We start from the raw sequence: 26,999 nt of genomic DNA on the forward strand, positions 1-26,999 counted from the left end.
TAATAATAAATTAGAGGAAGTCATTCTCAACATTAATGTCGATATTTGGAAAAGAAAAATTAAATAGTTAATTAATATATATTTATAGACAGTTAATTCACGAAAATAAAAAGGAAGAATCATATTATTTTAAATAAATTTTATAATAAGATAAAAAGTTATCACAGACTTCATTTAAAAAGTTCTTAGTTAAAGTATTTAACAATAAAGTACTTGCCTTCGAAGAGAATTTAAATTTAATAAATTGCAAATAGTTCTAAGAATATTTTGTATTTATTTAAAGATATAATTCTATAAAGGCAATTAACTTGTACAAAGTCAGTATAATATATTGATGCATTATTAAAATGTACTTAGTCAATAATAAATGTTAATAAAAAATGGTATCTATTTAATTTTGAACAACTTGTTTGCTTTCCAGAATGATTTTATTATTAGAATAAATTCAATTCATACACCTTTATAGGTTAAATAATTTGAAATAAGTTTATATTTAACCTTCAGCATCACAATGTTTATTTTGAAAGTAGTCAAAAGTAAACAAACTAATGCTGGTAGCGCTTGGCGCATCCTACCTATATGCAGCTCTGGTTCTCTCTCCTTATGAGCAGAGTTCATCATGGAGTCGGCTGTTGGCGCTTCATAGCGCCCTAGGCTGCTGTCCGGAGACATCACTAAGAGTCATATGATTAAACTAAACCAAAATAATAAATAGTTTCATTTACACTACACCACACATAAACCACATCGGAACCCGTGACCGTTAAACATTTGTCCAGTGCACAATTTACAGGAATATAGGACACGAGTGCATAAGCCGAAATGCGTGATCTGCACGTCGCGGAGGATGAAGGTCGCTCGTCGCGCAAAACTGACAGCGCGCGAGTCGCGTGCGTCTTTCTCGAGCTCGAACGACGAACTGAGCCGGGCCGCGCGCACTTCTATCTACACCAGCGCGAGGTTTCCCTTAAGAGTGAAAGTCTGCAAAATGCTCGGCGCTCCGTGCGATACAATCGCCTCGGCGACGGGCCCGAGCCCGCTGAGGGAAAATCGCCCCTACGGCCCTACGAAGCCTTTCAGTCTACGTTTCAGCGCGAGCCTCGCCGCGCTTCGAACTCCGGTCTCCGAGGTCATTGCCGCGTCGCCGGCGGACCAATGGCGGGCGCGCGCACGCCAGCGCGGCCAGCCATTGGCGGAGCGGCCGCTGCCCGCGCCCGCGCGCGCCTCTGCCCGCCGTCGCCCGCGCGAGTTCGAAGACCCGAACCTTGCGGGCGCACGGCGGCCAAGGTCGCGCGAGAGCGGGTCGGCGAGAGCGCGCACGCTGGTGTGCGAGCGGGACGGAGCCGTGCCGGTTGCGTCACACTACTAAAATATTTTCGGTGATGGGACGACTCGCGAGTGAACTTGAACACAAAATGGAGCTAATGGAAGGCGAGCGCCGCCGTGTAGGTCGCCGCGCGCGTGACGGAGAGTGGCCCCTTTGCCTCCTAGCCTAGCGCTGATTGCACTTCCGGGGTCCGCTCTGACCGACGCCCGACAGCTGCTTCCCAAATGACGACATTGATAACAAAAATGTTTATATTTATCTGATATCTTCTGGATTTGATTTCAATAGTTGTTACAAAAACACGCACTGCTTCAATGATTGCTGTGAGCCAATGCCTTATATTATAGTACTGTGTTTGTACTATGGTCGGCTTAAATATAAATATATCGATCTCTAAATAGGATTTTAAGTCAATCATTAAATTTTAAGGTGCATAAGAAATTTAAATTGAAAATAATTAAATCGTAATTGTCTTTCGTTGGTATCTACAGTAGGCACCGTACAAGAGGTGTACTCGTTGTGCAGTGTTTACAAAACCTACCTGTGCTATAAGTTTACATGTTCTGTGGACTAATTCTACGATTTACTAAATATAATAATAGCCGTGAAATTTACGATGAAAACTACGATAATGTCCTTTTAGCATGCACAGGCTTATTGATAAACAAGTTTCTATAACCGATAGGTACATAAATGACTTAATTTTATATAACATTCGTTAGTACAGGTAGTCAATGTAATTTCGATCTTACGCCCCAGTATTAAAATACATATTAGCTTGCCGACGTACTTATTTATGTGAGATAAAGACGAGTGGCGGTGGGCGTCAGAGCGGGTGAACGACCTGGAAATTTTGGCGCAGGCCGGTCAAGGCCACCACCCGCGCAGGCGCTTTATACACTACACAAAAGTTCTGAATTTGAAAAATTATTTTCATTTTGTAGGTAATTTAAAATTAGAATTTGTACTGCGTAGTGTAGTGTGTGCCGGAAAATAGAGTAGTTAGGTGATTTAAACAAAATATATAATATTTCCATTTCCTCACTCTGATGTTGAGGCGACGCGCGGTGTTGAGTTCTGCCACTCAACACGCAAAGTCTCTAGAATTCGGTGAAAAATGGGAAGCAGAATGTCTTAACATTAGCCTCAAATATGTACTAAGTCATACATATTACGATAATAATATAAAAAGTACCATTGTATAAGTAAGGATATTTAGGCCATCGTGGTGCAAGGACATAATCGTGTGACTGCAAACGCGAAGGTTGTCGGTTCGATTTATTCTGCCATGTGTTGAAAACAGCATGAGGCTAAAAAAAAAATTATAAGTAGGTATATTGACTTCAATATGCTATAACAGATAAAAAAACTACACATTAAATAAAATCGAAATTCCAGATGTCAGATGTTTTCCGTCACAAAAATTGTCGTTACTAGCAAAAAGGGTTGCGCAACATTCTAAAGGTGCACCTACTTTTTATTTGAATTTATTGCGCTTCACTATATTTCCTTCATCACAAAAGACCTGGTTTTTGTGGGTTTCGCAAATATCCTCCCACGTGATAAGGGATGGTTATAGAATTGTGCAAAGGATGCCAAGTTTTTTGGGCTTTAGGCGTGCTATAAAAAACAGCTTTTTTTGCGGTTTTTTTTTAATATTTGAACATTCAAGATGTTTATTAGATATAGACAAAATTGAAAAAACAATAACTATTATTTTTTATGTTTAATTATTTTACCATACTAATGTGTGTGTAACTTTGACTTTACCTTTGACATCAGAATAACACATAGGCTACAATTAATCAAAGATTTAGATTATTATTTTATTGTTAAGAATCTGGCTATAACATATAACAATGCGGGCGAAGCCGCGTTTGTGTATCTAGTATAATATATATTTTTTAATTATCTTTAAATTTGTTAGTGTTATCTGTATTTTGTTGGTACATCTCCTTAAGCGTGCCAAGTAAGGCATTTCGTCACTGACAAAATATTTCTCTGCATGTTTATACTTATCTTATTTTATTATGTAATAGGTACTTTTGCTATGTAAATAGCGCAACGTGTTTTAGTACACTTATAATTTAAGCGACAGATAGACAATGAAACAACAATGCCATATGTGCACTTCATAATAACCGCGTGAAAGTGAATGGGTGCCCAATTTTTTTACTTCCTTCCGTTACCCTCGCTTTTTAATTTCGGGACGCAAAATATCAAATTACACGGTAGCTACAGGTTGCCAATATGAAATTCAATTCTAGTACATAGATTATAAAATTGAAATTATAGTGTAATTACACAAGCTGGTTGCCGTCGTTGGCCACATGTATCACATGCAGTGTTCTCTTTGACCGCTGTCGAAGTGCGAATGCAGTAGGGTCGATTTACTTTTTACACTTTCGTTAAGTCGTATATTTTTTTCTATCGAGAAATAAAAAATATACCAACCGACATATTGTTTTCACTTTATGGTTTCCGTTTTTTCGATATCCGGATTTTAAAATTGATGTTTATCTAAATTAAATATTTACGAACCACATTAGAGAGAGGCAAAGGTAGAATAATAAGAAAAGAGAGAAAAAACGAATAAGCTGATGTGGTTGAATCTTAAATCCGTTGCGGCTGTAACGTCCTCTGGAAAGTCGAATGAAACAATTGAGGGACCGGACGGCCTTCTCGTGGTTCTGGACCAAGGACATAAAGGCGAAGCGGGCGAACTGGCCTGGCTGCACCGGACAAACGAGTCCTGTGAATATGGAGTATATATTACGAAGATATTTCTTACTACAATCATTAAACAATGATATATACGAATTCGAAAGACATTATAACTGATGAAATCGCTCTTAGGTAAGTAATGAATAAATGTTATAAAATATTAAAATATATATAAAGTAGCTATTTCAAATTGGCACTTTAAGCATGTTATTAAATTACTGTAGTCATCTCCAACTCCAAGTAATGGAATGTTTATATTTAAGTACCAAAATTGTAATTGAAGACCAGTACCAGTAGATTCGAAGAAAAATTTATTCGTAGTCAGTCACGTGGCGCTGGCGATACGACGGTTGGTGCCGAATGTTTCGCGTCGGACGAGGCTCGGTCAAGGCCTTGCTGAGACCTGCGGTTATGTGAAGCGCATTCGAAACACGAGCCCACAGTGTAGACGTATTTTATAGCTATCAAATTCATTTTTATTGTCTGCTCCACATACAGCTTGCCACGTTTAGGAACTACGCTCTATTCCAAATATAAATAATAATTATATCACGTTGTATCCCGCACACAGTAGGGTAGGCAGGGGTAACCTAGTGTTAAAACACTCCGTTAACCATTTTCCGGTGAATTCTGGAGGTTTTGCGTTGAGTGGCGTAACTCAACGCCGCGCTTTGCCTCCGCGATTTAAATATTTTTTTCATTTATTCAAGTGGGGATCGAACCCACATCGCGTACTACAGTCACATACTCGTGCCCCTAGCCTACGACTAGCATCAAAAATATATACGACATGAATTTTGTTGAGTATTAAAATAATTCTATATCTATATGATATATATAAAATAATTTCACGTGTTACATTTCGACATGACGACATCCGAAGTTTTGTGAACCTTCGCGTCGCAACGTGAGGTCACCTTCAGTCAATTACCCTGTTTTGCTGTAGCGCTTCGCTGTAAATGATGACATTGCATTTGGCCACAACTTTTTAATATTAACATATTATAATATATTACGTAAATACCTAATACATTATCGAATGAAATTAGCCTTATGCTCTAGCCCGCAAATAGGGGGAACCCAGTGTTAAAATACTCTCCGCCGAATTTTTCGATGAAGAAATTAAAATATTAATAAATAACAACTCATTCACTCAACTAGGAATCGAATCCACAACCATCGCATGGCAGTTGCCTTATGCCCTTGCGTCCCGATCGTCTCTTGTACGTAGTACGTAATAATACAAAATTATTTAACATTAAAATCAAATACAATTATTAATATATTAAAATATATATTAAAAAAAAGCAACAGCTGGACTTGTTAAATCATTAACGAGCTGAGGTTGACGTAGATGACATGAGTCGATATGTTAATATTAGAATGAATAATCATTATACATACTAGCCGTGTGATCCGGATGCGTTCAATCGTACCGACTACCGACCTCGACGTTTCGGCAACCCGTACCAAGGCCAAGGTCGGTGTGTCGGCTGCGCTCAATTAATGGCTACATACTCGTATGAGTACCTACGTGATGGCCACTGGGGCCCCGTGTGCGGTGTATCGATTTTTTTTATCTATGGGTTAGAAGTTAATTCTGTAGAATTATTAAAATATCTTTTCCAAGTTTTCTCCATTCCTATAAGGGACGTGCGTAATACTTCTAGAAAATCGATGGTCGAAAAACTTGGTTGATCCGAATATAAAGGCATATAATAAACAACCTTGGTTCACTTAGGTTATATAAGTAGTGTAGGTTTAAACAACCTATTAATACTTCACTTTGAACTTAATTTAGGGCCAGTTTCAACGATTATGAATAAATATTCTAAGTAGTTATCAGATATTTAAGGCTATCTATTAGATACAGACTGCTGATAACTTTTTCTGTTTTATCATTAAACACCCTGATATCTGATTTGGTAGACTTTTATTAGGCGAAAACCCCAAAGCTTTAAGCAGACATTCTATTTATCGTCATTTGAAAACTATTTTGAAATTTTAATTAAGATTCTTTTTATTTAAAACGATCCAAGTAAAAGTAATAAAATTATTCTTTTAAATATACGGAATATAGGTACACGATTCGTATGATTTAGGTATATTTAAATTCCAAAAGTCTTCGTAGAAACGCAAATGTCAATTGCGTTTCCTGAATATTTTGTGCATATATATTTTTAATTTTGTTCCAAAATTTTTTTCTATTTAAATTTTTTTAATAAAGTTATTTAAAATGTTTTAAAAACATGAGCGCTTAATGCCTTTTAAATATTATTTGAAGGTAAATTCTACAAACATAGTTTTCAGCAAATTATTGTCACTGCGTCTGGTGATAAGAAATTCTGATTCATAATTGTTTTAAATTTAAAGATACATTAATTATATTATAAATCCAAAATATATATTTCCTCCTCTGACAAATTGTCCTCACCAATGTCAAAAAATACCGAATTAACCGCAATGTCAGTCAGTGCTTCAAATTCAAGGTAAAATTTACTCGAGGAAGTCTCAAACTGTATTGGATTATTTAGATTTTAAATGAAAAAGTAGTATTATTTATGTATTTGTACTATATTTAATACTGCTTAACCAAATTGCCATTTAATATTACATATTAATAGACTATAACAATCCATTCTATTTTCAAATTAGATATTGAGATTTGCGCTTAAGGAAGTTTCCAGAAAACTAGATTAATAAAAATATATGCAATCAATACCTTTCCCTCCGATACGTTTTGCACTTATTTTACCTTGATATTTACTCCCAAGAGGGACTTCCTGCTCCACACAGAGGACGGCTACGTACAAATAGTAGTAAATAATTAATTAGTAAACAAGTAATTGACTAATAGTTTCGTTTGAAAATTCAAATATTGTTTCAACTAATAATATTATATACGAAAAGATATACTATAATAAAATATTGGAGCTAATTGGAACGTAGAAATTAAGATCCAGATCCAAGACTAGACCAAGACAGTGCTTCATAATAAAAAAAGAAGACACTCATAAGAAAGTGGGGGGGGGGTGCCGGGTGGGTAATCAGAGCGGCGCGGGCGCAGGCGGGCTGATGATGCACTGTTGTATAATGCTCTAGTACAGCGTGCACGTTACGTTACATTACTTGCAATACACAACAGCGGCGAGAATGAGGAAGTTGATAGCGTATTCGTTTCCTACTGTTACATTTACTCAGTCTCATTAGTTCTAGATAATATAGAGTAATCGGTGAAATTATTTCTGTGTCTATTTTCTTTTCTATGTCTTTTTCATTGCTTTTTAATGAGAGTGTGCTACTTTAGACACTTTATAGAATAACATTATGTATAAATGTCTATTTTTCGGTGATATAGCTTATCAAATTGTAATTTTGTCCTGATTTTTAGTGAACGACATCAATATTTTGTTGAAAGTATAAATAAATATACTTGAACTCGAACCAGATACATTTTTATGAGTGTTTCCTTGAAAACAAAATTGAAAAAGTTTTACGTTCGTCGAATTTATTTCTTTTCAAACTACTTAAGTGGTTTAGAATGTGAAATAATAATACGTAGCAGCAGAAGTAATCAGAGCGAGGAGGCGAGGGGTTACAGGCGCTTCGGCAGGCTGTGGCGCGGAATACTGCGCAGCATTCGATTCTGAAAACGTGTCCGAAGAAAGTTCACGGCCGCGCGTTGACGTTACCACCTGCCGCCCCCCCTCCACGACCCCCCATACCCGCGCCCCCCACACCCGCATCCCGTGCTCAGCTTCCGCAGCCGCGTTCCTCTAAGTGCGCTCACTAATTTAATTATATTAAACCCGCGACCTCATTAATTGTCATCCTATCTGATATTATGTTGTAATACGTGGCGTTCAATTGCTAATTGCAATGCCTATCGAAACTGACAACTGTTGTTTATTATTTAGAATCGCCATCATCAAAAATTATTATGTAATTTTCCACCAATTACATAAATAAATTTCAAATTAAATGAATTAATAGTATACCTACACTAATAATACTAAAAATAATATAATACATGCATTCAATGATAGAAGTTTTGTTTCAGAAAGTGGATTTCTTTTTCAAATTTCATTTGTCCCAAATGTTTCTCCTTGAACCTTTGTAGCGACTTGGCAATAAAGTGCGCAGTTTCTGCGGCTGGAGCAGCAGTATGGTGAGGAGATAACCGCGAGGGGGGGTGCGGTGGTGTCGGTGGTGGGGCGTCCATCATGACCTTGGCGCGTCCGTTGGCTTGGCGGCGCGTGTAAATCGCGATAATTTCGGCAGTTGCGCGCTCGAGTCTACTGACCCTGTCGTTGTTTGCCACGCAAATGGTCCTTGACTTTATTTAAATCGGCGATACGACCCTACCTTGCCTCCCTGAATAGAGTTGTTAGTGTGAGGATATTGTATGAACCGCCCCACCGGTGTGTGCCTAGTCAGTACGATTTTTTTTAATTTTTGTAATATTTTTAGGATAGATACTTATATTTTATGACTAATCCTAATAATCGTTGACGTTGCTTTTTCTTTAATTTGAATAATTTCTCTTTTCTCCTTACTTATATTTGGAATAAGTAGAGTAAAAGGTACTTTGTGATCAGTTCTACTATATTTTGCTGAACTTTAGGAACGTGAAATTAATTTATTTATTCTTTTTTTTTTCAATTAATAATTAAATATTAAAAAAAAGTAATAAGACATCAATGTCTCAAAAATGTTTATCTATTAATCTCATCTCATCAACTACGTGTGATAGTGCTAGCAAATTAGCAATAAACCAGTTATTTTTACTTTTGCCAAGAAACTAAGTTTTACATTAATTTCAAGTGCAAGCAAACGAGAGAAAGTATTTTATATATTACCTATACTATAAGCTACTTTCATTTAATCACAGACTGGTTTCAATCACTTTTTTACTGCAGGCGCCCCCGCATCGATGCAACGCATAATATTTTTATTTTGAATAGAAATAATTAATTATTTATAATTCTTTTAGCCATAGGATTTTTCTACGTTGAAATAACGATAGTTTAATCTTATATTTCAAAGTTAATACGCAATACAGTTGACTTTGATTAAAATCTGCGGTACATTTTGAACTAACAATATTTTGCGTAGGATCAGCTTAACGTTACTTATATGATAGGCTAAGAACATCTAATATCTCCTCATTTGATCTAAAACCGTTCTTAAGAGAGGAGTTGAAAGTATAAAATCGTGTCACAAAATGGCGGCTGATAAAAAATGTTTAACAATAAAGCAGTCGTTCAACCTCGAATAATTTATATAATTAAAGACAGTTGGTGGAACATACGGCGATAAGTAAAGAAGTAGACCGATAGTTATAATCGGATGGTTTCGATTTTTGGGCAATCCGCAATTATTATTTAAGTTTTGGGGGTTTCGTTTTCCTGCTGGCGGGGAAACATAAGCTGGGCGTGGAGGTTCGTCGCACGCGTGCTCTTTTGTCTGCCACGTCAGTAGTGAAACCAGCAGGCACTTGGGCCCTATAATCATATTTTGAAGAAAGTTGCAACAGCAGTTGCTATCTTATGTAATGCAGAAGTTGAGAATTTTCTTCGGTTGGAGAGGGGACAGTAATAACTAGTGGTGTCGGCGACCGCTCGCGCGTGCACTCAACTCCGCGAGTGCGTGTAACGGTTCCCACCGTGTCTGTACCACTTTGCCATCGTTCACTAACTTAATTTTATTTTTAAAATCATAAAATATAATTAGGTAACATATAAAATCTAGAAGAAAATCTAGAAATAAAACTATCTATTGTTTTTATGATAAATTTGATTTAGAAAAATGATATAGAAAACTAATGTCATTTATAATATCATCTCTAATGGTAAAAGTATAATTAAATTTTTACCTCTGACCCATATAATAATTTGGGGCATAGAGTGGATTTATTGCATCTGTCGGGGGAACAAAAACTTTAAGATTTTTTTTAACCTTTGTGCCAACTTCCTTTTCACTTCGATTTTTTAAAATACAATTTTTACGTTTCTGCAAAAAGCGAGGTAAAATTAAAAGTACCCTTTCTTTTCATCTCAGATTTCACGAACAGGTAACATCCATTTTTTTGGCCAATGCATTTATAAGACCTTTGTATGATTTGCGCGAAACTCAACTCTTCTTGCAATAAAAAATATAGTTCAATCAAAAGTTTTTTTCGTAAAAACGAAAATTTTTTTTGAAAAGATTACTTTTTCAACTTCCTTTTGTTTGGGGCATTCATAACTGACATTCCCAGATCGCGAGTGTATTATACTTTTATCTAATAGTTCAGCGGAGCACAGATTCCCTTAAAACATTTTAATGTTAATGACAAAATATCAGCGGGATATTTTGCGATGTATTCACAACAATATATTGTCACGTTAACATATAGTAGGTGATTCTATTTTTAAATTTATCTATAATCTTAAGGTATTTTTAGTTTTTTTTTTATTTTTAATAATTTTATGAAAACCATTAACAAAGATCAAATCAAACCTGCTAATAATACGTTATACATGCTTTTAATTTTTTTTTTGAAATAAAATGTAAACGTCCAACGTTCTGCCACAGAATACTTTAGTACAATTCATTGTACAATTGTCATTATACGCAACAATATTACAACAATGACTAACCGTGACCATTTACGTAGGGGTTTGGTGAAGGACACAGCAGGGTGTTCGGACTTCATTAACGCTTTACAAAATATATTAAAAAACACATTTTTAGGTCATTTCTACCTAAACAACTAAAGGTTAAGTTAATATTTAAGGGCGGTATAGACCAGGGGTCGGTCGGTGTGAAGATATTACGTATGCATCAAGAGTACAGTTGCAGTTGCATTAGTAAGCGAACGCACGACAATGACGGCAGTGGCTGTTCGCGAGTCAGCGGCTGTAGGGCGAGCGCCGTTAGGACGGGGTGACTGACTCCACCACTGCAGCCTGTGCCTGCTGCCTGGTGCATTGTGCTCTAACGAGAACGCAATGCGTGCTGAGATAACACGCGCCCAATCTCACCGATAATGCTGGAGACCTGCAGTCGTAGCGATGACACTTACCTGAAACAAATTAAATATTTATTAGTCTTATGTTGAGATTTTAAGAGGGAACATGTTGTAGTGTATATCGGTTGTTAATTATTCTTATGTATTCAAATATTATTAAACGTGTTCGTGCTATTATAAAATCAACTTGGTATTATTTGCCGCACAGGAAATGTATAGGGTCAACGCACGAAATGGTGTCATTCACAGTTGAAGGTGGCTACTGAACTCCAGCTGGTCGTCCTTGAAATTACCGTCAAAATCGGCATTTGCTTTATAATTTAAGGATTTTAGCAATAATATTAATATTTTTTATGAAGAATTTTTGAAGTATTATTTACTTTGAAATACTTATTTTAAAAGTGTTATTTGAATTAAAGTAATATTTTTAGATATCATTAAGATTAATAATAACATTAAGGGGATTCATGTTATTTTTATTTATATTGTTTTCTTACTAGCTGCCTATTTTATTTTGAACTTCAGTTGCATCAACTACTTTTTGAATTAAAACAAGAATAAGAAAGTCATGAGAAAGAAGAAGTCAACAATAATTCCCTATACTATAGTAGAGTTCGTTAGAGTAGTAATAAAATGAAATGAAACCTTAAATCAAATATATGGAATCGTAACTAGATTAGCTGAAATATCTAAATTGAGCTTAGCAGAGCAAATAGTCGGTTGGTTGATAAAAAATGTATAATGTCGGCGCGGAGGCTCGGGCCACTGACCGCTGCCGAATCTCAAGGTCTGCGCACCGCGGTAAACAAGTATCGAAGTTGATAACTAAATACATGCACAGGCACAGCACAGTTCACAGGCAAAACTAGCTAAACTAGCTGACGTGTTCTTTATTTTTTGGTGGGCTATGGACTATATTTCAAGGTGTTATCGAATATGTTTTTTCACATTTACTGATCGATAATTAACTTTATTCTTATATATGTAATGTCGTTGTAAATATTAAATAGATATCTTAGTTTATTTGATTTTTTATTTTGCCCCTATGGGGTTTTTAGTTTTTTTTTAACTCTAACCATATTCTGAATACATAAAAGTAAATGTTTGATCATAATGTAACTTTTATCGAAATTAAAATGATTGAAAAAAATAAATAAAAAAAGACATAAATAATGTACTTAATATTTAAAAAACGGCAACTACGTGAGGTAGGTTTTATATTATCGACCCGTAGTCAAATTTTTAGGTCTGTAGGGATTGGGACCACGCAATTTGGGGAAATGGTGCACCCGCGCCGGTCACCGCTCTCCCAATGTAGGGGAACCTACTTTTATATTTTCATAACATGACACCTATATAGCTATATATAAGCTATAACAATAACGTAATGGAATATTTTGAGATATTATGTATAAAACAAGACATCGCCTACGTGCAATTAAATTTCTCTTTATCAAGTTCATTGACTTTTTATCATTTACCTTGAAATTATCACTTTGTCTTTTTGACGCTTTCATATTTATATGTAAGATATAATGCTGTTTACATGTTTACACCTGGGTGAGTATATAACTAAGGCATTCTTTATTGAAATACACATACATAGGCGTGACTCAACAAATTCCGTTAGAAAACAATAAGAAACTATTTAAAACTTCTTTATTCTTTACTCGTTATAATTAACTTATTAAATATTAATAATTGATTGGCAAAGCTGATCCCTAGAGAACTTTTCCTGGGGGACTTCATCGTGTTCTAGCTCCACTGAAGTGTAAAATGCGAATTAAGTTGATTTTCTAGCGAGTGCGCAGTAAAGGCCGCCGCTGGACGGCGAGCGAGCTAGGCCCATGTCGATGGCCTCTTTGAACTTTCCATTCGTTACACTTGATTATTGACATATGGTTGGTCTCTGCCTCTGCATCTAAACATAGTACCTACATACGCAACTTACGCAACAGATGCGAGAACGTATTAAACACCTTCGATTGCTTTGGTCTTATTATTAATCTAAATTATTTATATGATGTGATCCATATCAGTGCTTTATTTTACATAAAAATTAAATAGCAGAAAAAAGTTCAACAATTACAATAAACCAATAAAAGACAAGAAACCATTGTGATGAACCATGAACCATTTTTAGCCACATTCTGGTACACATGTGTGTATATTTTTTAAAATCTATTCAACCATAGACTCACAAAGGTAGCGCACATGTGTCCTACACGTAGATATGCTTGTATAGATAGATAGATAGATAGATAATGTCATACGCATGCGCGTCGCGTAATCGAACAGGATTCGCACGACGAGGCGTGCACGGTGCAGGCGATGCAGCGGGGTGCACTGCGCGAGCGGGACGGCGCGAGTTCAATGGTATTTGATATAGTGCACCGGAGTTCTTTAACCCCATAGCCTACCTGCGATTCCTGCGAATGAGGCGGTGAGGTCCCCGACTGCAGCACTATCGGCCACGTCACTTTTTAGGTCGCCGCTGTTGCTCGTAGATGTAACGACAGCATAATCGTTCGGTGACATAATTAATTATATTTATTTACTATTGCTGTTAAACATATATGTTTTACCCTTATCTTCTGGCGTAGGTCAGTAATTAAGAGCATAGTTTGTAATTAAATGAATCACAGAATGTGTATAATTAAAATATATATTTAGACTTTAGTGTTTAAATATAGGTATAAAATTTTTAATATATGCTTAGTGCATTTCACAAAAATAACATAATAAGTAAAAAAAAGTAATTTTATTTACACTTAAAGCAAGGTGATGTAACCGGTCCTCTGCATGCCCATCACGTCATATTGGAGCTGACCGCATGTCAACTATAATCTAGGATTTAAAAATTCGCAGCAGGTGTAGAGGACTGCGAGGAGCGCCGAGGCTCTCGGGCGTGGGGCGGAGGGCGGAGGGGAGCGCTGGACTGGTTTCCGTTGTTTCGCAATAACACGGGTTCAATGACGCCTCCACACTTATAATTGCTGATGTGTCACACCGTACCTCCGTCCTCCGCTCTCCGCCCTCCGCCCCTCTATTTCTGTGAGCTGTCCGCTAATCTTAATGGCTTTTACGACGAGTAATCCGTAACGTGTCATTTAGCGTGCTTTACTTATTACTGATGCTGTATATTTAATAAGGAAGGAGAATATATTAACCTAATTAAATCTAGATATTTTAATAATTAAATAATTATAATTATTAAAATATCTAAACTTAATAAGGTCTTGTAAGTACTAGAAGTATGTTACACAAAGAGACCCAAGTGAATGTTTACTCTTATATTGACCTACAATACGAGTTGTATCAAAGAAAGTAAACGAAGACAGTCAAACTCAATACATAAATAATTCATATCCAAAATAAATAATATCATTGTTTTCATATTGACCCGAATACACACATGACTATGTAAACTGATATGGTCGTAGCTACTAGCTAGTAGGGATTATGTGCATTCATTTGGAAATGTGGAAAACAAATAAAAAAATGTACACTATGAAATAACGCTGTGAAACGCATTTATGTGGGTTCAAATCTTATTTGGGGAGGTTCGCAATGGTCCAGTTATTAAAAATTTTACAATATATATCCTAGTTTACACCTTAACTTCCAGTATATTTTTTTCTTTTAAATATTTTACTTTTTTACTAACAATGTATATCAATCTTTGATTAAGTAATTAAATTAGTATTATTTTAAAATGTCTAATTATTTATAAACTATTTTTTATTTCAAATAATATTTTATTATAGTATTTAACTAATCGATTTCCCGTACAAAAATAATAATAATTTATCTTTTAACTAATCGATTTCCCGTACAAAAGTAATAATAATTTTACTTCGATATAAATACGTTTCGATATGAAGTGGCCGTATCGACAATTGGCATAAATCAGATGTCGTAAAAGCTTTAACTTGTGAGCTTAACGTGTGGCGCTCCGGCGTTGACCTCCGCGCGAGCGATGACCTAAGCCTTCGGATGTTCGTTATACAGATACAGACACAAGCAATGTTCAACTATCGTATCAATATCACGGAGTTAAGAGCAACCACATATTGTGGGTGTGGGTTGATGTTATAGAAAAATCTAACGTAACCAATTTATGGTTATTATTATATATATATATTTGAAAAACTGTCATTTTGATTGTATATAAAGCTTATTATATCCAAATGCATATATTTTAAACAAATATTATTGTTTATTCATTAAGTATTCCGTAAATTAAACAAGAAAATAATTATATATAATTAAAATTACATAATATAGCTTTCACTAGATGTCTGAATTAGTCTTATGAATAAAAACAGGAATAAGTCCAGTCAAAAAAAGTGTTGACAAAATTAATTACACATTTACATGCGCTATCAAAACCATTTACTTTTTAAAAAAACATTTCCAAAAGAAAGCAAACGTTTCACCTTAAATATTCCAATAAATTTTATGTAAAAAGTAATTAAATTTAATTTAAATCTGACCCACACAAAATTCCCATTACAGAATAATAATCTACTATGTTATTTTTACATTCTCTAAATATCGTCCGAATGTGAGCGAGCGCGTGTCGTAAGCAGTTCCGTGGTCGATGACACCGAACGTTCTAGTACATCTCTCCGCGAGTCGCGTTACGTAACCGCGAGAAAGTTGACATGTATCCGCTGTATACGTACACAGATACACCCGGCCTGTGCCTGTGTCTGTGCACACGGCCATGGGCTCTGTGATCTGGGATTTGTCCAGGCCCGACAGCCACGTGTTGGGGCTTAATCAGTAATCTATAGTATAGTTAAGTATAATTAAAATTAAAAAATGTCCTAAGTTAGTACGTACCATTAAGATATTAATTTAACTCAAATTTAAGACATAAATAAATACATTAATTCTTGTTTTTCGATGACAAACATTTCCATTCCATAAAGCGCGGTCAACACAAAATGTCATTGTCACATCGTTATCAAAATGGAGGACTTTTTTTTTTATATAATTCTGGGTCAATGTACCGAGACGATGTTTTGTTCGGCTTATCGGTGTTGTGCTATCGAGCGAGCTATGTATGTCACAGATAATGCAATCGCTTCACAATTTGTTTGTACTAAACAAAGGAGTTCTTATATTTTGAAAGAACGTTAAAAGATTAGGCTTATCCTGTTATATATTAAGAAGAAATATATGTATTACTAGCGGCCCGCTCGCGGTTTCACCCGCGTGAACTATTATTAATTTCTGTCTCCATGACTACGTCCTAGTGACGTCTATGCAAAATTTGAGACTCCTAGCATTTGCAGTAACGAAGTTTCATACAAACTTTCGACCCCAAAAACAACCCCTTAGAAGTCGAATATTGCAAATTCCCGTCTTAGCGAGTACCTACGTCCTATAAGTAACTCCTATGCAAAATTTGAGATTTCTAGCACATGTAGTTTCTGAGATTTCGTGATGAGTGAGTGACCTTTCGATTTTATATATATAGATGAGAGTTCAGTCACTACTAAAAGACTAAGATACAAGTAGCGGGTGGGTATAGATTAGGAATCGTACATTGAAATGTGCAAATTGATTCGCAAAATGTGAGGTAGTGAGTCAGAGTTGTAAAGCGTGTAAAGCGAAGATATTATTCACTCGGCCTCTTAGGGAATACCGAGAACATTATAGACTATATTAATAAACCATTCATTTATATACAAATTACATTTTAATTGATAGTAAGAATAGAATTGACCAGTGGCAAGTAAATAGATAATAAAAGTTAAAAAACCAATACAAAATCTTATTTCTTACTTAAAATAAACTCTATATCGTTAACGAAAGCAATGCCCCATGTGTACTGTGTAATGTTACAGGAACTATTTCGAGATACTTTTTAGAACTCTTTGAGAATCAAAAGAGAGCCAAGTACAATATTTAATAAAGCGTCGCTCTACACTTTTCAACAAAACAATCGAAATCAATATATATCGAAATCATTATATAGGTGCCCAGCATTGTGTTCACTCGGGATATTATTAAAATTACAATTCTTTTGAGTCGAAAGCGACATATTATTCAATATTGAACTTGGCTTTCATTTGGCGGGTTATTCTATTAAAAATATATATGTGAATATTAGTTTAAAGTTGATATCTATAAAATAATATAGGATTGACAATTCTATTATTCTGTTTGCTGAACTTCTGAACTTCTATTAGTATACAAGTTAATTACTTTTATTTTTAAATTCGATCATATCACGATAAGTTTATACGGAAGGGCAATGCTCTTGCTAGCACTAGGCACTAGGCATGCCGCATACTATTAATTATAGTTGCCTACACTTATTACTATAATACTGGTACTGGAAGTCGTTTGTATACAATTATTATTGTTGTATAATACGATATTAAACAATATTAGACTTGTGTTATGTGGGTAGCGTGCTTTTAAACTCTATGACTAGGTATTATACATGTTAATAGGGTGAGTGACCCAACGTATCCGATATTTATTCAATTGTATTGCTCCAAGGACGTTGTTTACGTCAGCGTACGAAAATAGCATAGATAAAAAATATCATTTTGTTGTTTTTTTTTAACATAGACAAATTATATGAAAATAATCACAATTTATTTGATAATATTCGATTATAATTATTACTGGTAATAAAAGTTTGGGTAACATTTTTAATTAATTTCAAATGGTTTTATAATCGATTGGGCAATAGGATGGAAAGTAAGTGATGTCATAAGGACGTATTTGCATGCAGCGGACAGCAGCTACGGGTATGTGAAGTGTCACTTGTGCTGGTGGCGATGGTCGCACGACAATGCGACGACCACGGTCATTCACCTTACACCCTGGTTTCCATATAACCCTTACCTATGCCAAAGTTAGAAATAGTTCGAAATATGTTTTTGGAATTTTATCTTTAGAATTTAAGGAATTTTACCTTTGGAATTTCAACACTAATCACAATTTGTCTTGTTGGAGTCTTTTTTTCGTAAATTGACTTACTTACGGTACAAAAGATATTTTTACAATGTTTTGTAACGTGTACATATATTAAAATTGAGTGTAATTTTCTTTTAACAATTTATTTTGTAACTTCAAGCGGCACGTGAGGACCGTGTGGATAGTATATGCATTTTCCGCCAAATTTTGGGAGCATTGCCTGTTGAGTCGCAGAGCTCTAACGTCGCGCTTTACATCTACACTAGAGCGAAGAAATGAATAGTTTAAATATTTTAATTCCTCGAGTGGGAATCAAACCCACAATCTGTCGCATATGTGCCACCCCCTTCGCCACGACTGGCTTCTAACATGTTTGTAAGATTAACAGATTAGGGCCAATTTTATGATGTTTTTAATAGTGACTGGTGTGTTAACGAAAATGCTCATCAATTCAGGACGTGTCGTCCGATCCTATCGCCAGGTCCGTACAGGATTGTTCTAGACTAGACCTGTACAGTTACCTAACGGCATTAACCGTTTCCGCGTTCACGCATTCGCTCTGCATTATTATTACTCGCGTATTCATATTTGATTTATAAAAAAAAATTAAAACTCCAAATATCAATCTATTTAATATCGAAATGTTAGAATCTAAGTATTATTTCTACATCGTATATTCATATAATTAAAAATAAAAGTGTATAATATCGCGGACGCCAGTCGGTAAAAGTGGCGACTGTGGCGACTGTGGCGACTGTGGCCTGTGGGACGCGAGAATTAGCTGATACGGCGATATAGGGGAGTCGTGCACGCATCGAGCGGGCAACGACCGCGGGAACTTGTGACTACATCCGCGCACTTGCCGGCATAACGCCGTAACTCACCGCGAGCGCTGCGCATATACGACGTTTTGAATCCGTGCTACCGTCGTTTAGTTATTTGAACGTAATTTCTGAACAAAAAGACTGGGTCGTTCTGTTTATTGCAATATTGATATTTTTGCTTAATGATGAAAGTAGATAAAAAATTTAGGGCAGGTAGAGTCGCGGGTAAAGCTTCTAGAGTAACTATAGTTCATTAATACTGGGAAATGTGGAGAGACGAAGCGAACGAATTATTCCCTAGATTTATGAATATTTAGTAAACATTTAGTAAATATGAAAATAAATTTAGGCTTTCATCAAGCATGTATTGAAAAAACTATGCTTAAACCAACGAAGTGTTAGGAATCAATTAATATTCATTCAATTAAATAGCATACTTAATGGCTAAAGTTGCTCCCAAAATAAAAAAATATATACTATGTCATCAAGCAAAAGTATTCATGTTTATGAAAAAAAATTGTTTAAGCCCACGAAGTGTTACGAATCTATAAATATTCATTCAATTAAATAGCATACTTAATGGCTAAAGTTGCTCCCAAAATAAAAAAATATATACTATGTCATCAAGCAAAAGTATTCATGTTTACTTTGTACCTATTTCCTGGTGTACTCGTATAGTAAGTACACCGGAGACGTATTCATACCTCAAGCGGAAGGTAACAGACACGTTCAGAGAAAGGTTTGTGAAATTTCTCCGCATTACGACATCGCGCGTCGCGGCGCACTGAAATTAGCGAGCGGGACGATGGAAATGGAAAATCGCGAGGTGCAGCGCGGGGGCCGCGCGGGGGTGCACGGTGCGCGGTGCGAGGGGCGGCGGGTCGGGAGGGGGCCCGGGGACCGCGTGCACTGGCCTATATGCAGTGCGACGACACCCGCCCGGGAGCGATGCACTCTAAGTACATAGTCGCGCACTAGACGCACACTCAGTCACACACCTATTTTTTTTCCTCCGCAGCTGTGTAGGGCGACGCTGAGTCTCGCTTTACAATTTCTTGAAAGGAGCCCTCGAGCTGGAGAAGATTGGAACCGTTCTGTGTAATATGCCTTCTTTTATGTTTAAGGAACATTTACACTTGAAAGACCATTGCGTTGTCATCGTGATGTAGGCCGAGAAGGATAGGACATGAGGAACGCTCGTGAGCTGCTGGAAACTTTAGGATTGTCTAGAACATATTTAGTTCCAGCCCTAAATTGAAATGAAATTCTCTGTTCATTTGAAATTTAGTTGTATCAAACGCTACACTGACATAGGTACAAGAACAGATAGTAAAATCACATTCACGCTGTATTCGCACACAGCAAGATAGGCAGAGGGAACCTAATGTTACCTTACTGAACTGAAACTGAACTCCGTTCCCCACTTTCCACCGAATTCTGGAGGCATTGCATGTTGGTTGGCGGAACTAAACGCCACGCTTAACTCGACACCAGAGCGAAGAAATGAAAGTATAAATCTAAGATTCTCCGAGCGGGGATCGAACCCACAACCAGTTGCGTTTACTGGCCGCAATACATAAAATATAATAAAATAGTTCTTAATCAAAAAAGGATTAATTCCTGTGATATCAGAATTAACAACACAAAAAATTGAAATCCACTCAGTATTAACGATATCATTTATAGCAACGTACGATAAATCGATATCGTCCATACGTTTCATATATGACCAGAGGATATGCATGAAAGTAGGACGGATGTGAGTGCACCATGCAATATGCATGCTTGCGAGGCGAATGGGCGATGGTGCGTGGCGACCGCGAGGGCTGCGAAGTGGTAACAGGTTCCGGTCTATATCCTTCATACGAATGCATTTTAATTCAGTGGGACATTGCTGACAAATATTATTATTAAGTGAATATTTAATTTGTTTATATGATATAAGACTCTGAGAATATAAATTTCGGTAAACTTAATATATGTCTATTCTCCAAGACATAATCGATCAATCACGTTAAAGTATTTTTTTAATAACGCCAGAAATAATTGAAATTGTAATAGCAACATTTTAAGTTAATTAGTTATCATATAACAATAAAATATAAATCAGCTTCGCTGTATCCCGCACACAGCAGAGTAGGCAGAGGGAGCATAGTGTTGAGACACTCTGTTCCCCATAATAAAATATGACTATCGAATGATCCTGACAGGCTTACGAAAAGTCAAACTAAAAGTAACTTCTGTGGCTTATACTAAACGAGGTCTCTTATTTTATTAGAAATAGTTAGAATAACATTAAACTAAAAAAATATCTAAATCTAATTATTAATTAAATATACGAAAGAGATTTATGATACAATAGAACATTAAGATCAAAGTTGAACAACCGGCAAGAAATTAAATAAAAATTAACTACTTTTTAAAAAAAATTCTTACCGGCTACTCGGTCCGGCGGCAACATATCATTCTCAACGGGTTGACGGGTGATTTCCATGGTTGACGTTGATTGTTGACTTTACGGAATTTACGGAATCTTTTAGGAGTTAGGACTGGCACGCGGCGCGCAACCGAGGAGAGTTTGGCGCGAAAGCGGTGGCAGGACGCGATGCGAGCGCGTGGGCGACCGCCGCGCATGCGTCCGTGACGTCAATTCAACCCCCTACCCCCCCCTTCTCATCAGCCTTAATTTATAATTAGCTACTTCTAGAAGTCAAATTAGATTTTGATAAAAAATTATACTAGTATATAGTGCAATATGTTGGTAGTACAATATTCTAATGGCAGTGTCTTGAATGTATTGTGTTGGTTATTCAATTAATAAATAATTGAGGTTGTGTATATTATTGACATATACATCATACGTTATATAAAAAGATAACAATGACTAAATCATTAAAAAATAATTTGTCTGTCACGAAGAACAGATATGAACAACGTAGTACGCCGGCAGGGGTCGGCTGAGTTCACGGTCACACCGCCTCACCCGCTGCCTCCACCCCAGGAGCTGACGGCCCGAGCCTGCCTACCCTGGTATTTTTAGGTCTCAAAAGAACAAATAGGCCTTTTGCCATTTTCATTATAAATTTAGTGCAAACACCTGCGATTTTCACACCGACGAAGTGCTAAAAATAGATATTTTATAAACAAAAATATCAAAATGGTATTTCGGAAATAGTTCATCATTTTAATTTAATTGAAAAAAATAATATTTGTTATCAGTTCTTATGTTATATAGATATAAATAAAAAATAACAAATAACAATTAATATATATCTTAGTATAATCATAAGATGTATGTAGGGCGGACTTATATAATCTCGTTATTGAAATTGAACATAGGTAACCAACGCCATCTGTTGAATATTTCGTAAAGATTCTACTCGGCACCAGATGGCGTTGATACGACAGTGGTTCATTGGTTTAATTTTCATAATAGAGCTATTATATCTTTTATTTTATTTATGCACTTATGGAATGTAGAGTGAATAAAATTATTTTTAAATATTTATGCTATTGGAATAACTATTATGCCTCGTCACTTTTATGTGCCTGTTATGCATTATTTAACAAATATTTTGTTTAATTATACATTTGTTAAAAGTAATTAAAATAAATATTATCAAGATATAGATATTAAAGGAACGCCAAATACTTTGTAAATTAACATATAATATATTACAGAGATATTAAGAAATAAGAATTTTTATAACTAGACCTAATTCATTAAAAGCAAAAAAATACGAAATAAAACAAAACATTTAACATATACAGGGAAAGCTGAGAAAGGATTTGCCGAGTTCAATGACCCCACTCCCTAACCTACTCTCAGAAAAGAGCACGTAGATTCCCGCTACCACCGACACGGCCTGCCGTAACTGGGTCAAACGACTCAATCATCAACTTTAATGTAAACGTAACATCTGCGTAGTCGCTATCCGTCCCCGAATCCTTTAAGATAGCAAAAGTAAAATAATAAAATAACTAAATTTAAAAAATAGTTAAGACATTTTTAGAATTAAGTCCTAGTCCAGGAGTCGCGCAGGAGACAAAAGCGCGGCGATAAGTTCCGCCACTTAACACGCAACGCCTTCAGAATTCGGCGGAAAGTGGAGAGCGGAGTGTTTTAACACAAGCCTAACTTACCTAACTTGACCTACTAATACCACTCACTTAACTACATGCAAAATGCATAGTGATGCTAAAAAACCTACTGATATGTACATCCAATCCAGGTGATAGGCGCTTTTTCGTTGATCGCGAAAAATGTAAGCAAATACATATAATATAAATATTTCTTTTAAGACATTTGAACTCACTACTGGCTGTCATTCAAGTCCTGCCTTCACTATGAAAATAATAAGTATGTCTTTGAATTCAATTTTAATTTAACAGTATAATTATATTTTAAATACCCATGCATGACTAACTGAAGTTAATGATATTAAAACCAATATTATTTATTGCTGAAATTATTTTATTAAATCAATGTAATAAAAGGCTATTTATTTATATATTAATCACCTTCAACCTAGTGTTAAAACATTCCATTCCCTATAACATATTTCCATTTATATTTACATATTATTAAGTTGAACTATATAAAAATGGGGCTATGGAGTCAAATTGGTGGTTTCTGGCCTCAAACATCATAACACTAATTTTGTTTAGAACATGGTCAGGTCAACGGGTTAAGAGGAAAACAAGATGGGGAATAAAAAATCAGACCACTATATAAAGTTACTAACACACTTAGGACAGTTGAGACACAATATTATTATTTATTTTTAGTATTTAACGTACTATTAAATAAAATATGTCTTTTAGATAATTGTCAAGATACTTTAAATTTTTCAAGAAAAAGACATTGCAGTATATATGTTTTTTCAGTTCACGCTGTATCCCGCATATAACAGGGAAGGCAGAGGAAATGTTTTGAGACATTCCGTTCCTCACTTCCCGCCCATTTTTTTAGAAATTGCGTGATGTGTGGCGGAAATTAACGCCGCGTTTTCCCTTGTTACCAAAGGGAAGAAATGACATTATTAATAAACAATAATTCATTCCCCTACTGGGATGGAACCCACAATCGTCGCCCGTACAGTCACATACTGTATATCAAACTAATAAAAAAAACATGAAATATTAAAATCTGCAATATTTTCATGAAGTGGTTATGTTGTAACAAGCAATGGGTTTTTTCCGCTCAGTGTGCCTGGACGAGAGGTCCGCGATGACGCGAGCGCATTGAATTGGGGTCAGGGCGGCGCGGGCGTCGACCTGCAGCCTCGCCCCCCTTCTCCCACCTCCCGTACCTCCACCCGCGTTCACGTATTATTCAACCCCCTATTTTGTCACCACGTTCAAACATTACTTTAAGAGTTATGAAATGTGTTTATTAAATTGTTTTATACTATTTGTAAAAATTTATCAATAGCAAAATTGTAACTGAGCGTTGTCTGGACATAGAATTATGAAATCCATAACGAAAACTTTTAAAAAATAGATCAATCTACTTATATGTTTGTTTGTTGCAATAGTGCACGCTAATCTCAGAAACTGCTGAAATTTAAATATTTACACATTTCAATATTATAATTATCTTGATAAATGTCCCTTAATATATAAGTGTTTGTTTTATTTTAGCCGATTGATAAATAAAAACTGTCCTATCTTATATATTACTTTTAGTAGATAATAAATATTGAAAGTAAATAATAATACGGCATTTAAGAAAAAAGTGCTTGAATGCTACAAGTATAATATTTTTACTAAAGTTAAATAGGATATTGAAGAAGATATTGCCCCAATCTGTATGTACTTATATGAAATTGAATAAGAAAAGAACGTGGTTCAATCATTGACCGGGTTAAGTTAATTAAAGTTGCAATTACTTAACAACCGAGTCCATAACAATCACGCCTCGTACGATTTAAGTGCAGCTTTTAAGTTCTTAAGAAAAGTTTTATGATATGTAATATATTTAAAATTGAGTTAAAATTATTTACTTCATATTACTTATTAATTTTATAAACTATTTTCTTGTTTCTTCATGTTGTAAATTTTAATGGTTTCTTCATTTATTTTCGCTAAATAAGATATCATTTTAGCTATTTAATGGATAGATGCAATTCTTGTATTACCTGAACCATTTGTATTGAATTATTGGACAATATTGATTATATTTAACATCTAAATATAGAAAATTTAAGTAATAATATAATTATATAAACAATAATTTATTCAAATAAAGAAGATATAACATTTAAATATACAATTGTTAAATATTGTAGTTTACGAATCAAATAAAATAAAAACAACCATCACTAGGTTTTCAGAGTTCGAGGTCACCGATTGTGGCGGCGTTAAACGCAACAAGGCGATTAAGGTAATTATGCAAGCTTAGCTTATTGTGACACTACAGGGACGGATTTAGTATGAGTTTTGAACAGTTATTTGTGTGGGGGGAGCGCGGGGGAGCGCGGGGCAGGGCGACGAGCGTGACCTAATTGCGGCGGGTGAACGAACTGGAGGCCTTGATCGCAATAGGCCCGCCCGCTCGCTCGCCGCTCCGCTCTCGCGGCCGCCTGTGCCGCCTGTACGCCTGTACGCCTGTACGCTGTACGATATGTCCACAGTCTACACCGTACATTTCATATTTATAGCTCACCATGTCAGTTGTGGTAATTTAAAAATATTTTTACATATTTTTATTATTTATTTACGCTTATTTACACTTTCGTGCTTTAAAGCAATAAAGATGTCGTTTTAAGAAAGTAGCGACTTTTTTTAATTGATATTATATTGATATGCGAAATTATATAGGAAATATGTTCAATCAAAAGTTATATGCAATTACGTTATTTTTAGATAAATTAGACTTAGTTTTTAGTGTCTCATTCAACTAGTTACTCGAGCAAACTTCGCTTTCAAGAGAGAAAGAGACAGTGAAACCTAGTTAGTCTAAGACGGGTATTGCAAAATGAACGTTGTCGCTATTTATGTAAACGGCGCTTAGCGCGTTAGAGTAGGACAACTGTAGGTCCCAAGGTTCGGCTTAGATTATTATTAGAGTATCGGCGCTAGGTTATTCCGAGGCGACCTAGATAGCGCGCGGGGCCGTTGACCGCAGGCCCTCCGAGTGTGCGCGGCCTCCAAAATAAAATGGCATTCAGCGATGGGCCACACTTGCGAAATACGATCGACCATGGTGACGGCGGGCGGAGAGCTCTTTGTTCATAATGTAATACACATCTATTGACAAATCAGATTATTCATCTTATATAAGATTTGCTAATAGAATAAAAAATTATGGAATAGTTTTTAAAATTGTCAACATAATATATAAACTTTGAATTATAATTATTGAATTAATCAGTAAAACAATAACGATCGAGCAGTAAGCTACAAGCGGCGGCGATTAGCGAGCGTCGTCAAATATAGCCGGGAAGGCCGGGGCAATGAACTCCGCTTGACCTAGATTTGCGGCCTGCAGCGCGCCCGTCCCCCGTCGCGTGCCCCGCCGCCCCGCACGCGTCCCCGTCGCCCCCCGCGCACCCGCTCTACGACTCGCAGGAAAGTGAAAAGGACATTATCACGTCTATCATTTTTAGAAATATATCAATTACGTAAGGTAACTTCAATGTTTTACATATTTTTTTTTCTTGATGTTATTTACAAATTATTAATAATAGTGTAAGTCATTAACAATGCTGATGAAGAAATTCAGAGTAAACGAATATTGACAGTGCAGCATTTGAAGTAATATTGTTAAGATGCATCAATAAAATATTTAACAAAAACTATACACACGAAGTAAACATAGGCTTCTAGGGTAAACAATGGCAGCGTGACGGTTGATCGGCCGACAGCTGATCGCGGGGCTCACCTGCTAGAACTCTGCCTAGGAGCACGTCGGTGTCCGTGGTCTGGTGGGTCTGGCGGCGCTGGTCCCCGGCAGGGTCCAGGGGACGGCGGCACTCGGTCACAGTCATGTCTGGCGGGAGACGCATGAGCCGTCGCGAGAGGGGCGCGTGCGACCGGCGGCGGTGTCAGCGCGAATGGCGCGCCGCGCTACGCCGCCGCTCGCCGCAGGGGCGCGCGTAGACGCTCTACGCGCCGCCCGCCCCTACGGGCTCGGGAGCCCGAGTTAAAGGGACTTGTCTTATCAGGA

General features: G+C 36.2%; 1 protein-coding gene across 4 annotated transcripts in view; it reads right to left on the reverse strand.

The window, feature by feature from the left end:
- Eip75B (Ecdysone-induced protein 75B) overlaps positions 1-26,999 on the reverse strand; it is a 77,089-nt gene that overhangs the window by 12,767 nt on the left and 37,323 nt on the right. Inside the window, exon 1 of one of the 4 annotated variants that reach the window (XM_085204716.1) lies at positions 26,715-26,890. The exons of 1 other annotated variant lie outside the window; for it this stretch is intronic. In XM_085204716.1, the coding sequence (XP_085060842.1) occupies positions 26,715-26,838 (124 nt within the window). In that variant the 5' untranslated portion in view covers positions 26,839-26,890. Of the gene's footprint in view, positions 1-575; positions 924-21,265; positions 21,339-26,714; positions 26,891-26,999 lie in introns of those variants that run through there. 2 more of the 4 variants (XM_085204718.1, XM_085204717.1) reach the window with 2 other exon arrangements.

Source organism: Heliconius melpomene, chromosome 20 (genome assembly GCF_056956725.1).
Source record: "Heliconius melpomene rosina isolate 202511_hmr_F chromosome 20, ASM5695672v1, whole genome shotgun sequence".
In the NCBI taxonomy this organism is placed as follows: domain Eukaryota; kingdom Metazoa; phylum Arthropoda; class Insecta; order Lepidoptera; family Nymphalidae; genus Heliconius; species Heliconius melpomene.